Source organism: Mesoplodon bidens (assembly GCF_964165515.1).
Source record: "Mesoplodon bidens genome assembly, chromosome: 19".
NCBI classification, from domain to species: domain Eukaryota; kingdom Metazoa; phylum Chordata; class Mammalia; order Artiodactyla; family Ziphiidae; genus Mesoplodon; species Mesoplodon bidens.
The window spans coordinates 2,224,342-2,240,229 of record NC_138179.1 but is presented as its reverse complement, the minus strand read 5'-3'; the positions used below and the strand labels follow the sequence as shown (position 1 = coordinate 2,240,229).

The 15,888-nt window shown below is 34.7% G+C and overlaps 1 protein-coding gene across 2 annotated transcripts in view; it reads right to left on the bottom strand.

Moving 5' to 3' along the window:
- STXBP4 (syntaxin binding protein 4) overlaps window positions 1-15,888 on the bottom strand; it is a 171,649-nt gene that overhangs the window by 73,784 nt on the left and 81,977 nt on the right. For both annotated transcript variants that reach the window (XM_081220206.1, XM_081220207.1), the window contains one exon: window positions 4,563-4,739. In XM_081220206.1, the coding sequence (XP_081076332.1) occupies window positions 4,563-4,739 (177 nt within the window). The remainder of the gene's footprint in view (window positions 1-4,562; window positions 4,740-15,888) is intronic.

Sequence of the window (15,888 nt, the reverse complement as noted above, 5' to 3'; positions counted from 1 at the left end):
ACACTAAAGATAAAGAGAAAATCATCTAAAAAGAAACAACAGATAGCAAACAAACGACAGACTGACATCTGATATCACAACCATGGAATAAAAACACTGAAAGAAATTCAGTGCCAATTTAACAATCTAAATGTAGCAAAAATATATTTTAAGAACAAGAGTCAAAAAAGAAGTTTCCAGACAAACAAAAATAGAGTTTATTACCAATAGATCCTCACTATTTCTAAAAGATGTACTTCAGGAAAAAAGAAAGTTAATTCTAGCAAGGATATCAAATGAAAAGAAGAATGTTGAACAAAGAAAGTGATAAACATGGAGGTCTATCTAAATGAAGGTTGACTGTACAAAATAAACTGTATTAGCATCTAATTTATGATGTTAAAAGTCAAGAAAGAACTAAAGTACTTAGTTAATAGAAATTAAGCAGAAAGGGATGATTGGATTTATGTTTTAAAGTCCTTACAATATTTAGAAGAAGTGGAAAGCCAGTGATTAGTTTTATAATTTAAGTTAAAATAGAATGTTAACATTTCTAATATAATCTTTAAAAATTAGAAACCAAGTGTCTAACTTCTGAACTAGCAGAGCAAACTAAATGAAATGGGAGTAGGGGAACACAGAAGAAGTCTGACCCAATCCAAAAAATGAAAAAAAAAGGGAGGCAAGAAATGACAAACAACTAGAAAACATGGGACAAATGAAATGCACAAAATAAAAGGGTAGAAATGAAGCCAAGTGCATTTGCGAATAAGAATGTAAAGGGAAAGACCTTTCCAATTAAAGGTCAAAAATCAGTAAAATGGGGAAAAAAAATCCAACTACCAGTTGTTTATCATAGACACAATTAAAATATAAGGACACTGAAAAGTTGAAAGTAAAAGGATGGAAAAAATACATAGGTAAATACCAAAAGAAAGCTGGTATAACTATTTTAATATCAATCAAAAATAAGCATTAAGGGGAAAAGAAGACTGAAGAGTCACAACATTTTCGTAAAAGGATGATAACATAATTCTAAGCTTGTATGCAATTAAAAACATTACTTCAAATATATACAGAAAATTTAAAAAAGTAATCACAAGGGAAATTTTAACCTATTCCCTGACAAAGAAATTAATATGACTATAGAAGAATTGAACCCCACAATTAATTAATGGTCCTGATTTGGTGAACTATATAAAATAACATATCAAATGATTGCAGAATTCTTTTCAAGCTCTCTTTGAATATTTGTAAATATTGGTCATACAGTAAGCCATGAAGCAACCATCAATGAATTTTGGAGTTATCTATAGACTAGATTCTCTGGACACATGCAATTAACCTTTCTGTTTCTCAATGATGTTTATGAATCAAGATGCAATCATAAATCTGTAAATTTTTCCCAAATTATATACTTAATGCATTTTCAGTAAAAATGGCAATCGTATTAATTTCTTTTGATGGAATTTGTAATCTGAGTCTAAAATACATATAAAAGATCAAAGGGTTATGTAGCCAACACACTTTTAAAGAAAAAGAACTAGACAAGTTGATCGGATCAAGATTTAGAGTAAAAGAGACTTTTGAATGAGCAGTGCTGGTATAGTTGGTCATTCACTTAGAATAAAAAAGAAAGAATGAAATGAATCCCTACCTTATACAGTGACATAAACCATGACAGAAGGATCAAAGTTTTAAAACTTTTAGAGACAAATATAAAAATATCTTTGGGAATGGAAGGATTTCTGGAAAGACACATGAGAGAGAAGACTGAAAAGCTTGATTACTTGAAAATAACACCTGTTCATTTCACCAGAGGGTGAAAAGGTAAGATATAAATTCCAGAGAGGATTTTTACAACATAAAATATAAGATAGGTTAGTAACCAGAACATACAAACAATCACTACATATGAATATAAAAAAGACAAATAACCCAATGGAAAAATGGTTAAAAGATATGAAGAAGCATTTCACATAGAAACACAAATGCCTATTAAATGCATAAATATTAGCTCAACTGACTATCTGGAACAAGGGGCAAAGCCCTGTTTTATTGCACTTGGGGGTGTAAATAACCCCACCATGGCTGAGTTCAAGCTAACAACCTGATGTCCTTGAACATGCAGTTAAGAAGAAAGTACACAGTCAGCTCTCATAAACCAGTACCAGCTGGTCCCAGCACATCAGTAGCTCAAAATCATTAGAGAAATTCAAATTAAACCACAATGAGACACATTTATCACACCTAACAGTTTGATAAAAATTAAAAGTAAAAGAAAGCAAGCATCAGCAAGGATTTGGGGTAAACGGTAATTCTCATTCATTACTGTTGGGAGTAAAATTGGTTCAAACACTTTCAAACACAATTAGGAATTGCCTAATTGTAATTAGTAAAGTTGATCATACAACCATCATTCAACCTAGCAATTCCACTCCAAGATATGAACCCAAGAGAACTGTTACACATGTGGAGCAGGATATATGTACAAAACTGTTTTCAGCAACGTTGTTCATAAAAGAAGAAAACTGAAACAATTGGACTGTCCATCAAATACAGAATGGACAAATATACTGTAGTATATCCACTCCATGGAGTACAAAAAAGCAATGAAAAGACATGAACTAGCTATAAACTTCAAATAGATGAATCACAAAAACAAAATTTTGAGTGAAAAAACAAGTTGGAACAATAAAAGTAGTATATTTCTATTTACATAAAGTTGACAAACAGGCAAAATTAAACAACATATTGTTAAGGGATATATACAGAGGTAGTAAAATTATCAAGAAAATGTTTAACACTAAATCCAGGAAAGTGGTTTGTTTACCTATGAGGGTGAGGGAGGGGGATGTAATTGGAAAGGGATATTGTGGGTCTTCGAAGGTACTGGTAAAGTTTTATTTCTTAAGCTGAAGGTGAAAAAAAAAGGGAAATAAGTAAATATAGAGATAATATAAGGGAAAACTTGTAAGAAAAATAATATTGTTACAAAAAGAATCTGCCTTAAAAATGAATATTTGAATCTGAATCCTGTAATATCTTGGTCAGTGTCTCTTCAAGCAATCTCAAACGATTAAAAAATTTTTTCTTCTATTTCTCCACTGGTATTGGGTTTGGAAAATGTTAAGATGCTCATGTATAACATCTCCTCTTTGGAAAAAAAAAAAAGATTATCTTCAGAGACAGGTTAATGGTTTAGTTTAGGATTTTGTTAAGAGGAATGGCATTATGCTAAAAAAGAGAAGAACTGAATTAATTATATTATTACACGACTTAGGACAAAAACGTTTCTCAGCTAGGAGCTGGAAGAAAGAATAGCAAATAACTTATGCTTTAAAAAAATGAATAAATTCATGTGAACTCCTTGAATGTTATATTATTTAAAAAGTATTTTTAAAGACTTGATTATCCCTCCAAAAGTAAATCAAGTTATTATTTTAAAAAAGTACTTTTAGTATTTTGAAAATTCCCAAAATATTTTCAGAATCATGTTAAAGTTACTCACATGAAATAAGCACAGATCTCTGATTTCAGAATGTAAACACTGGGTCAAGAATAATAAATACATGTAATATTCCTAAGTATTTCTGCTGTCTCAAGTAATGTTTTCCCCTTGGTCTTGTGGTATTATCAAAGGGTGACAGGAATGTCAACCTTCTTTTGGAACTGGTTTAAATGGACAGATGTGAGAAATATATTAGTGATTCTTCAGAGCTAACCAAAGAAAATTTCAGATTTTCTTCTGTATTTTGCTTTTCTAAAACTGGTTTCATTTCTACTTGGTATATTTAAGGTATTTAACTCTTTTATGTTTAAATAAATACACACAAATTTTTCAAATTTGTTTTATGTTCTCTTGAAAGATGACTGTATTAGAGAGATATAAACACTATGGTTATCAATGAACTCTATGAAGTTATAAAATATCTATTTCAATTTATTTAATTTTCTACCTCACTTCAGTGAAATAAAAATGTCTGTTACAGTTTTTGAAGACCATTCAATGAATACAGTATGTTTTAAAAAATCTCATAATGAAAAAATTCACATTAAAAAAAGTTCACATTGCCTTCTGAAAAGCATTCAGTATTTCACTATTGAAATTGGAGTCTGCTAAATTCAAACTCAAGTTTCTTTCTATTAATTATCTTGGGCCTTGGGCAAAAAATCCTTTAACCTTCACACTTCCTTGAGTGCTCTAATCAAAGAGCAAACTCCATCCCTAGACTCTCCTCCTCCCATCCCCACAGGACAAATTAGCAAGTTTAGGAAAATGGAGGAAACCAATGTAATCAATTAAATGTTAAATAGTTCCAGGACTTAGTGCCTGAGCTGTACAATGTTGACCAATGACCCGAATAAATTTGGGCACATACTTTTCCATCCCAAAGCTATCTGGATAAACGGAGGCTCATAAACTTCACATTACCCCCATCATGACACATCATCCTATCACTGAATTATAGAAGACAAACACTGACCTAGTTTAGAAGTGCAGATGAAAAGAAAATGAAAACAGGATACATGACAACGGCAAGGAAACCATGGTAACTAGAAGAGAGAACTGTTTTGCTTACTTTATTTTGGTCAGAATAATCAGCAAGCTGAGCTTTCAGCTCTGTAATCTCGGCCTCTAACAGACGGATCACTTCTTCATAATCCATTTCCATTCCATGTGCCTGTCTCTGTGCAGCTTCGGCAAGATGAAGCCGACTTCGCAGGGCTCTTGTTTCTTCGACCACAGCTTTGGCTTCCTAAAGATATCAAAAAATAATGTCATTGAAAAAAAAACATGTAAAAACAATTCAGTGGTTTAAACAAAATATTTTCCTCCTTCCTGGAACTTCTAATTCTAAAAGTGAACCAATATACATATGTTTCTCACATCTCAGTTTGAAAATTAATATTCACATTATTTTACTGTACAGAGTAGCTGCCTGACCTTACTTTTCCTTTCTTGATTTCTTAGAAAACTTTCAGTATGGAATCTCCAACTTCACACATTTAGCATAGAATTTTGAAAATAAGAGAAGCAAAAGAGAATTGAAAGTGGAAAGTAGAAGACTAAGAATTAGCTCCAAAGATAAAAAGAGTAGGCTTCTACAAAAGTCAAGCAGGTGGTAGGCTCATGTTCTAGGAAGGCTCTTGCAGCTTCATCAGATACTGCTGAGAGATTTATAGTGTTGAGGGCTTCTCCGTGGTCCAAGCCCCAGGAGCCAAAGCTTATCCCTAGACATCAGTCTAACTGCTACTTCTCCATTTTGATTTAAGCCAAAAGGTAGAATTCAGTAGCAAAATATACAGCTATTTCTATGGGATGCAATGTTCACAATACATTTATTAACCACATGTTACGTCTCAGGTAATTCATGCATCTTCTCCCGTTTAACATTTAGAACACTGAGGGAAAGGCATTATTAAAAACCATTTTATACATAACCAAACAGAGGCTCAGGAGGTTACATATTCTACCCAAGGACACATACTAGTGCCAGAATTTAAACCCAGGTTTACCTGACTCCAACATTAATGTTCTTTTCACCATTTTATTCCACCGCTAGATGACAAACAAAAACAAAAGCAAAACAAAACTATATAGTAGCTACATTCTCCACCTTAGGAAGAGGACGGTGTGGGCAAAACCACTTGCTCTCTCAAAAATGAGTGGTGTTGGGTCAATAATAGTCCCCCAGTACACCAATATAATTTAATATGGCACTTGTTGTAATGTAAACCACTTCTTTTTCTTTACTTGATGCAGAAATCTCTTTTCTCTGCAATGGAACTTTCTGCTACAATTGCCATGGCTAATATTCAACTGTGGCTATTTTAATTTTCTGGGAGCTATTATAGGACACTTGCTTTTGTTTGAGCCTAAGGGAGGATTAGAAGTATTTTTACTCTAGGACATATGTTTAAGGGTCAATTTTTCATTCATACATTCAATAACCATTAAGTACTTATTATGTGCCAGTTTCTGTTTCAGGTACTGAGAACAGAGTACCTAACAAAATAGACAAAAAGTCCTCCTTTTGTCCCCCAGAATTTACAATCTATTGAAAGTTTGGGAAGATAGACAGCAAATTGGGGATAATCAATGAAGATCTCATTGAGAAGACATTTAATTAGAGAACTTCAGGAAGGATGGAGCCATGAAAGTTTCCCAAGTGGGAACTTTCTGGGCAGAGAGGACAATTTGTGCAAAGGTCCTGAGACAGGATTGTGCCTTGCATCTTCAGAGAACAGCAAGGAAGCCAGTGTGACAGAAGTAGACAGTAGTAGGGGACAGGAAGAAGGAAATAGTAGGAAATGAGGGCAAAGTGGTCACAGGAGTTTGGGCAGGGATGGTGTTGGCGTGGAGTTGCAGATCTCAAGAGGCTTTGGAGGCCACTGAGAGGACTTTAGTTTTACTCAGGGTGAGAGGGGAAGTGACTGGAGAGTTCTGAGCAGAGAAGTGGTATGATCTGACTTAAATTTTATGTGGGTTACTTTCACTGCTGTGTTGAGAGCAGACAGCTCATCACAGGAGTAGGCAAGGGTGGAATAGGGAGAAGAGGAATGGGATAGGCAAGCTACAGTTACTTTAGCTTGGACAGGGTGACAGTGGTGGAGATAGTGTGAAGTGGTGAGATTCTAAATGTAGTCGGAGGGCTTCCCTGGTGGCACAGTGGTTAAGAATCCTCCTGCCAATGCAGGGAACGTGGGTTCGGGCCCTGGTCCGGGAAAATCCCACATGCCGTGGAACAGCTAAGCCCATGCACCACAACTACAAGCCTGCGCTCTAGAGCCCACAAGCCACAACTACTGAGCCCACGTGCCACAACTACTGAAGCCCACGTGCCTAGAGCCTGTGCTCTGCAACAAGAGAAGCCACCGCAATGAGAAGCCCACGCACCACAACGAAGAGTAGCCCCCGCTCACCTCAACTAAAGAAAACCCACGCACAGCAATGAAGACCCAATGCAGCCAAAACCACATAAATAAATAAATAAATTTATAAAAATAAAAGAAATAAATGTAGTTTGAAAATAGAGCCAACAGGAGGGTTCTTCATCATTAACAACTTTTACTTAGCACTTACTGCATTCAGACAATCATGTTATGTGATAAAAACTACAAAGGGGGTAAAAGGCACTTTCCCTCTTTTGGCTCAGCTTAGAACAGAAGATATGACGTGTAAGTGGAGGAAGAGAGTAGGACATGTTAGACAAACGAGCAGTGTGAACAAAGGAAGAGGGAAAAGAAGGAATCTGAATGTGGTGCATTTGAGAAACGACTGACTTTGAAATAGATCAACTTTGACTGGAGTAGATGCTTCATCTAGGGGCACAATGGAGAAAAAAGACTGGAGAGAGGGAGGGAAAGGGCTGGGCTCTGGTAGAAATGGCGTGATAGGCAAAGGTGCTTGGGTCTGGGGAAGGCTTGGAACCTTCTGAGCAGAAATTGATATGAGAACACAGTGGTTTAGAAAGCTAGACCTGGCAGCAGCTGCAGGATGGAGACATGGCCAAGCAACTGCCTATTGTACCCTTGACTCAAATAACTTGGTTTCCTTATTTTTAAAGGTAATTGTCTTGCAATAAAAGGTACTTTTAGAAAGAAATATCTAAGGAAATAAAAGGACATTTACCTAACTACCACATCAGTCAGTTCAGCCCAGGTGATCAAGGGTCACCAGTGTCAGAGCAGGATCAACTTCACATTAGACTGTGCATACAGGAGGTAACGGCTTAGTATGTGTTGACAGAGCTCTAGATGTTTTACATGGATCAACTCAGATAATCCACCTAATGCTGTGAGAGGTATGTCTATTATTATCCTCATTTAATAGATAGGAAACTGAAACGTTAAGGAGCTTGCTCAGAATCGCAAACTTAATAAGTGGCTGAGCTGGGATTTGAACCCAGGCAGTATAGTTACAAAGTTCGTGCTCTTGGCTACCAACTACAGAAAATGTTAAAAAACCAAATCACTTGTAGATGACAATATCATCAGTGCCCAGCCCTGCATGAGCTTTTAGGATGTGGTCATTACAATAAACTCAAACACATTCGAGGCTGCTACACTGTTGCCCATTTTCCATTCACTCAGGCTAGGAAAAAAAATATTGCTACTGAAGAGAAAGGGAGGGACAGAATTCTCCATAGCTGCAATAAAGAATAACTTATTTGGTGATTTGTCTTCTTCACACTTGCTTCATGCAGTTTTTATTCCTCTATAAAAACAGCACTTTTATTTTTGTTCAAAGAATACTAGTTAATTAAAAGAAGAATCTGGATGGAATTTATATAGCCATTATAGTGCACTGATGGCAATATGGTGTGAAAGGCAGTTGGGTGGTAAAAGATGCAGAGGTTTTGATGCTGAATAAATTCATGCTATTTCTTTTGTAAATGTATAATTGTCAGGTTGGTAAATGTGACCCCTTAGCAAAGTTCTAGCCCAATTCCCACCAAACGGCTGTTTAAAAGATTAGTGCATTGAAATGACGACTCTTAGAGGAAGCAGTGAAGAGAAGATAGCAGCAGCAGTGTGCCGTATTTAGCAATACAGGATCACAGGAATCCATTTTTTCTTTTCCTCCTGGGCTGTCTTCTAATAACTGTAAAGCCTCCTATGTCAGTAACAGTTGAGCCAGAATTTTCCCAGTACCTTACTATGAGCCTGAAATCCCATCAGGGTAAATGCGGTAGCCAGTTCACTGATTTACTTTGTATTAGGTACAGATTAATTCATTTTAGAAAGTTAGAAAATAAGAGAAACTAAGATGTAATAGTAAATAGAAAAATCAACATAAGCATTATGCTTTTTAATACTAAGCAGTACAAACAAATGCACTAGAAGGGAATCATGAATTATGAAGGCAAATCTCTGACTTAACTTTCTTTCAGTGACACTGAGGAAATGCCTTCAACTCACACTGTCTTATTGTAAAATCAGGATTTTCTACCTCACAATTTCACAATGAACCTTCAGGGAGGATCAGACCACATTCTTCTTTGAAAATATAGTTCAAACAAATGAAAATCTTTGTAGGCTACAAATACTTTGAAGTTAGCTATGTGATTGTGTTGAAACGAAGGGCAGTATAAACTCAAAGGGGAGCATAAGCTCAGACAAAAGACAATATATTATCTGTTTTTCCACATATAGCACTTTTTCCCCCTTAAGGCATTAACATGATATTGAATTAAAAATATGGGCGTTTGATGAGATATACCTCAGAATCTTAGATATGTGATTTTTTTTTTCATTTTCTGGCTCTGTAATTCTCCAAGACTCTGTTCATTTGTACAATGGTAAATAACAACACCTACTTTATAAGATCAAAACAACTGTCACAATAGGGTTAAAGAAACCACTACAGTTCTTGGTACAGTTTTTTTCCTGTTCATCTTTACTGCTTTTGAAATATATTCATAATCACCGATGTGATTAGAGGGCTAGACTACATCAAATGATTGAAGGCTTTCTTGAGGCACTGAAATAGTTGTTCGGAAATATAATGTGCACATGTATTTTTTAATGTTAGCAACAATTATGTAAAACCTTTCCTTCTCTAGTTGTGAGTTTTTAACGGCTCCCTAAAGTAGAAGGAAAAAGCACTAACTGCAGCTGCTCATTTGTAATTAGGTAGCACATCCACATCACTAAACTTAGAAGTTCTGTAATTTTTAAGCTAATCAGTAAATCTTTCAAAATGTCAATGGTTGACAGGAGAAAAAGGAGACTGCAAAGAAATATATGTTTTAGTGTAATGTAACTTATGCTAACCAAGCCCAAAAGAATACTTCTCTTATCAGCTTCCTACATCCACTCATTGGAAAACCCTGCTTGGTCTTGGTCCCATTACAGCTTGTGAAAAAGATTAAGGGTTACTGCAGGAAGAGGGCTGTTGAAGGAAAGCGTTTAAAAGCAAGTTATATCTAGTTTCCTTAACTTATGTGTCAAATTTATTAAAATACGTTTCATATTCCTCTCAGTGGATGATCACAAAGTAATTTGCTAGATGTTCACAAAATGAACCTATAACTCATCCCTTAACCACGATGCACTTGGGGGAGAAAATGAATTCACAGAACTTTATATATGTCTCTGATATGTGCTCTCTCTTTTCCCTTTCTTTATGCCTTCTCCGAGCATACATCCATCCCACTACTCCACCTCCATACCTAACCAGTTATTAAGCACCTGTGAATTCTTCATTGATGATGTATTTGTACCATTCCTTAATATCCATTCTTACCATCATGCTACTGTTCATGTCTTTAACACCTCACACTTAGGTACCATGAAAATCACATAAGTAATCACTCTGCCTACTGTGTTCTGCACTATAATGTAGTCTGCATACTTCTGAAGGATCAGTTTTCCTGAAATACTGCTTAGGTAACAAACCTAAGGTAACTAGATAAAATGTGGCTTAGGTAAGTACATGATACATGATAAATATATCCTCAACCTCCATACTTCAAGGTTCTCCACTATTTGTTCCAAATCAACCTTTCCAGTTTTAGCACATTTGACTCTCTTACAGGATTACCACATCCAAGTACATTCACTTACCAAATTTCCCAGACTAAACTCTCCCACCTCCAAGGTGCTTTTGAGCACATTATTCCTTCCACTAGGTGAATGCACTTTTCCTCTTTTTTCTTCATCCGGTTCTCATCTATCCTTCAAAATCTACTTCAGATTTTACCTCCTCTAATCTTTCCAAACCACTTAAGCTTACAATGATTTCCCCTCCTTTTATTCTTAATAATATCTGTTGTCTTTAATTAATCACATACTACTTAATATCTCCTACGGCTATGTTGAACTGTCATTAAAATAGTATTTTACTCCCAAACTTTCTAATGTCAAAAGGTCTTGACTGCCCAAATTAGAACACAAGCTGTCTGAGAGTAAAACCCTATCTGATATTAACAGGTGCTCCATTCAGCATAAGTATGAGATATAACTGAGTGGACAAACAGTGAAAATGACTATTTTGTTTTTCATATGTAATAATTGCCTTAGAGAACTTTATTAGGTAAGAAGTTTTCACAGGATGGTTTCAATTTTATGGGAATATTTGAGAACTGTATTTCATTTAAATAATTACAGTAAGAACCATAAGCCATGCTATGAAAAATACCACATAATGAAAAGCAAATCATTTCATTACACTCTCTTTATATATAAACAAAATCCTTTTATAGTATTTATCAAGTAAATGAGATTACATCTAAACCATGTGAGATGAAGACTAACAAGGTCGAAAAAGGACAGATAGCTACACTTTATTTGTGTTTGACAATTTTATTTCTTGCTTTTTCATTAAATAGATTTAAAAATTTAAAGATTTAAAAGTTATGCATGCTTGTTTATATTTCTCTAAAATTTACAATTTTCCACCATAAGTTAATATAATAAATACATGCTCCCAAGGACTATATAATCTTGAAAGTCCTTTCCAACCCCACCCATATCCCTGATTCTGTGATTTGTGTGGTGACACTCCTTTGTAAAGTAAAAATGATAGATATTTGTCAATCCAAAAAACAAAGATTTTCTTTACTTTGTATGAAAAAGCAAAATCCTAACTTTGCAAAGGAAGACTTGGTTAAGCTTTCTGGAGGAAAAGCAGGTCAATCAAATTATAATTAGCTCTAATTAACCCTCCCAAGAGCTGTCAACTTCTTTACCTGCAGCTGCCTCATCCTCCAAAAGGTGCAAAATTGAATTCTGCCTCTGAACATCAAAGAAAATCAAAGAAACAATGTTCAATCTCTGTTTATAAACAGAAATCCCTAATCAAAGACAGACACACAAGTACATCTATCTAATAAATTTTACCATGTGAACTTTGTTGAAAATATAAATTAGTTAAAACTCTGTTTTGACAATACATTTAACCCTGAACACATATTTTCCGGTTTAGTGAAGGTTGACATAAATGAAAAAACTATTTTCCTACTTCTCCAGTTCTGGTTACAAATGTACCAAAAGAGAACATTTACAGTATTAGAAATTCCTTTCATAATCAGAATTTATATCCTGTTCATTGAAACCTAGTACCACTCAAAGGCTACTTTTTTAGCTATCAAATATTTAGAATTCATCTGAAGTTTGGAGTTTAAAAACAGAAATTTAGTCCTTCCAAATTAACTTTTAGAGAATTCAGTTAGAATCAAAATTTTATCAAATTTTGTTTGTTTTGATGGAACTTGATCAAGAGTTCCAAACTTGAATCTAGATATAATAAGATCTAAATAATAAATAAGATTCTTAAATTGATTTAGAAGAAAAAAAATCAGTGAGAACTGGTAAGCAAATTCTGAAAAACAACAACAATAAGAAGGAAAGAAAGAAAGAAAGAAAGAAAACAAATAATGTGGGACATGGCCCAAGGATTTAAGGCATATATAAACTACAAAAGTTGGTGCTAGCCAAAGAAGAGTTAGATAAAACGTTCATTCACCCAATATTTATTGACAAAGCAACTGGAAAGATTAGATGGCCCAAACAGACCCCTAGATTATATGAGAATTTAATTTATGGTAATGGAGATACCACATAACAATGAGTGGTTGTGACAACAAACTATTTGGAAAAAAAGTGTAAAGTGTAGACACTCATCTCATACCATATACCAAACAGAGTAAATTCTTAGGTGGGCTAAACAAACACAGAGATGGGAGGAAAACCAGGTAAATATGTATCTGAAATTGCTAGAAATGAATTTTTTTAAAGTTAAAAAAAGTGGGGGGGAGAAATCACAAAGAAAAAGATAGATTTGACAATACAAAGACACCTGTGTTTAAAAACTTTAAAAAAATTAGAAAGACAATTTGTATATAGGGGAAAATATTGGCAACAGATTTGGTAGAAATAGGGTTAATAACTACAATGTAAAGAGATCTTATAAAATGATGTGGGGAAAGTGGGAAAACAGTTATTGATTAAGAATAGAAGTGAAGAAGAAAAAGCAAGAGTGGGAAGGGGATACAAATGACATAAGGGGCATATATGGTCAGGAGTGGCAGAATGTCATGAGCAATCATATCAGGAAATCAGCTGCCTTGAATATGAAGAATTGTGATGGAAGTCAGAATTTTATTTGAAACCCATGGTCATAGACAATCTTTGGTACCTAATGAGGATGACAATGTATCAAAGTACATACAATATTTTCAAATAGGGTGATTTATTTATGTAAGGTTAGGTAGGACTAGAGAAGTCTTGTTTTTAGTTCTAAAGTAGTTTGTGAATAAATCATTTAACACAATGTCATGAGTCACACAGCAAAGTAAGAGTACTGAAAGTGTTTCTCACAGGTTAAACTGCCAAGACAGGAGTTTTATAGTATCAACTGCCTTATCACTACTTCCTCCTTGGGTAAAATTTACTAGTTTGTCAGCCAAGTTAATATATATTGCTCTTACATTAAGAAACATAAAATGTTTGGCATCTGCATAGATGTTTAAAATATACCATGGAAAGGTGTTCTTTTAGCAACTGACTTATGGAATTTTACAGATTTATATTTGCTTGTTTTTGGTTAAATAAGGAAAATTATAGGGAGTAATGCCTACTTTGATATACAATCATGTCTCTGACAACTCACCACCTATAGGGCACCTATTCTGAAGTGCTTTCTAGGAAGTGATGGTTTTCCTCTATTTTTCATTTTTCTTACTAGATTGAGAGCTCCTTGTAAAGAGTATATCTAGCTTTCACAGTGCATTCACACAAAACGAGCATTAAAATAAAAGAAGCTGAAACATCTCCCTTGCCAAGTTGCCCTTATAAGTTACTGCAGGCATGTGTGAAACAACTGATGAAATAATGCTGACTGTGGTCCCTGAACAGCCAGAAAATAAGTGGCTCACAGTAGGGAAACCAGAACCCTAACAACAGTTCTAACTAAGACGACTGATATAGAATATACTGTAATCAAATTGAACTGAAAGGTTTCTATGAAGAATGAGATCACTTTCCTCCTAAACTTCTCTAACATTGAAAATTCTGTGAGTCTAGTTAATCTAACACAATTAAAACAGTTCCATAGTATCAATAGGGTAATAAAATTTCTCTCAGAATTCTTAAAATGGTAAGAACTTTTCTACATTAAAAAGAAACAACTATTTGGAAATGGGTATCTGAAATAGACATCTTTGTTTGCCGAAGCTAGGTTAGAATGCTACATTCACCTCCAGTGAATCACTAGATAATGGCCGCTGTCTGCAAATAGGAATGCCAACTGGGCTGTCTTCCTGTTCCTTTTCCAAGCAAGCTGTCTTTAACTAAGGCAGTTACTTGGGAAAGTTTAACACTGGAGAATACACGGGTCATTTTTTTGATTCTCATAAAGGGAATTAAAGTTCAAAAATAAATCCAACCAAGTTTGTTTAACAAGTTTCTCCACTTAGATTGCTATCATTGTAGGAGCTTTATAATCTTTTTTCTTAAGGAGGGTGCTTTTTTGTTTGTTTTATTTGCTTTTTAAAAATCATTTTAAGATCATTGTAGACTACACATGGTTGTAAGAAATAATACAGAGAGGTTTCCTGTACTCTTCACTCAGTCTCCTCCAATGGTTATATCTTTCATTAGTATAGTAGAATATCACAACCAGGAAATTTCATTGATACGATCCACCAACCTTAATCAGATTTCACCAGCTTTATAAGCACTCAGCAATAAAAAGGAACAACATAAATACACAAAACAACCCGGATGGATTCCAGGGGAAGGACGTTGAATGAAAAAAGCCAATCCCCAAAAGTGACATATTGTATGATAACATTTTGATAACATGCTTGGAAAGACAAAATTATAGATACAGAGAACTGATTAGTGGTTGTTAGATGTTAAGAGATGGGGCATGGAAGGAGGTGGCTGAGACTATAACAGAGTAGCAGGAGGGTTTTTAATAGAAAATACAGGTTGACATTCTGAGGTTATAAGTGACCATCTGAAATGGGAACACAGGAACATTTTACTACAGTCCTCTTTCAGAACAGAAAAAAAAAAAACAAAACCCTGACAAATACATGTATTTTTCTTTTTTTTTCCTCTAAAGATGAGATTGGCATCTTGGAATATCTACTAGTTCCATACAGAACTATTGTAAAAACTTCAGATCACTAAAGAAGAATAAAAGGGGTGTAAGAACTCTTATCAATTCTAAAAATTAGAGGTTTTACTGTTTCTTTAAAAAATGCACAAAATTAACAAATCTCTTCAAGTGTGAAAATGTGAATATTCTTTAGTAATCACATATTATTGTTCCTTTTAGAGATATATTTAATCTGTTCTTAAAGTTTCCGTTGTTGCTTAATCCATAAACCAAGATAGTGCACATGCCAGCTGTTCCAGCTGTATCTAAGTTCATGCTCAACTGTCCACAGAGAATCCTGTGCTGATCTGACCTCGTTTCAGCCTCGGGACTTCACGCCCTCCTCAGGCGTTCAACCCAACCTTTACACAGGTGAGGCCAACTACAGCTGGGCTTATCTGAACTTGGAGAAATTTCCCTTGTTTCTTTAGGGCAGAGACTGGTTTAGACAAGCTAAATATTTTGGCTTTGGACTGTTCACCAATTCATTGCTGCCTTAGGTCATAACACTATGCTGAAAGAAACTTTAAAAACAACTTGTATGAGAGTAGGCTTTGGAAAGCTGTTGATCAAAGGAAGTTGCTAGAAAAATGGCCCATGCCTGTTAAAAGTTGTTAGAACTTGAAGAAAAAATAACAAGCAGTATGTATAATTTCATGGGAAACTGTGCCCATGATTTTAAACAGTTAGGTTGGATTATTCTGTAAGGCATGAAAACTCATCAAAAATACTTAGATTTTAGAGAATAGTACCACCAATTCTTTACAAAACAGTGAGTAAAGTATTATGGTAGCCAC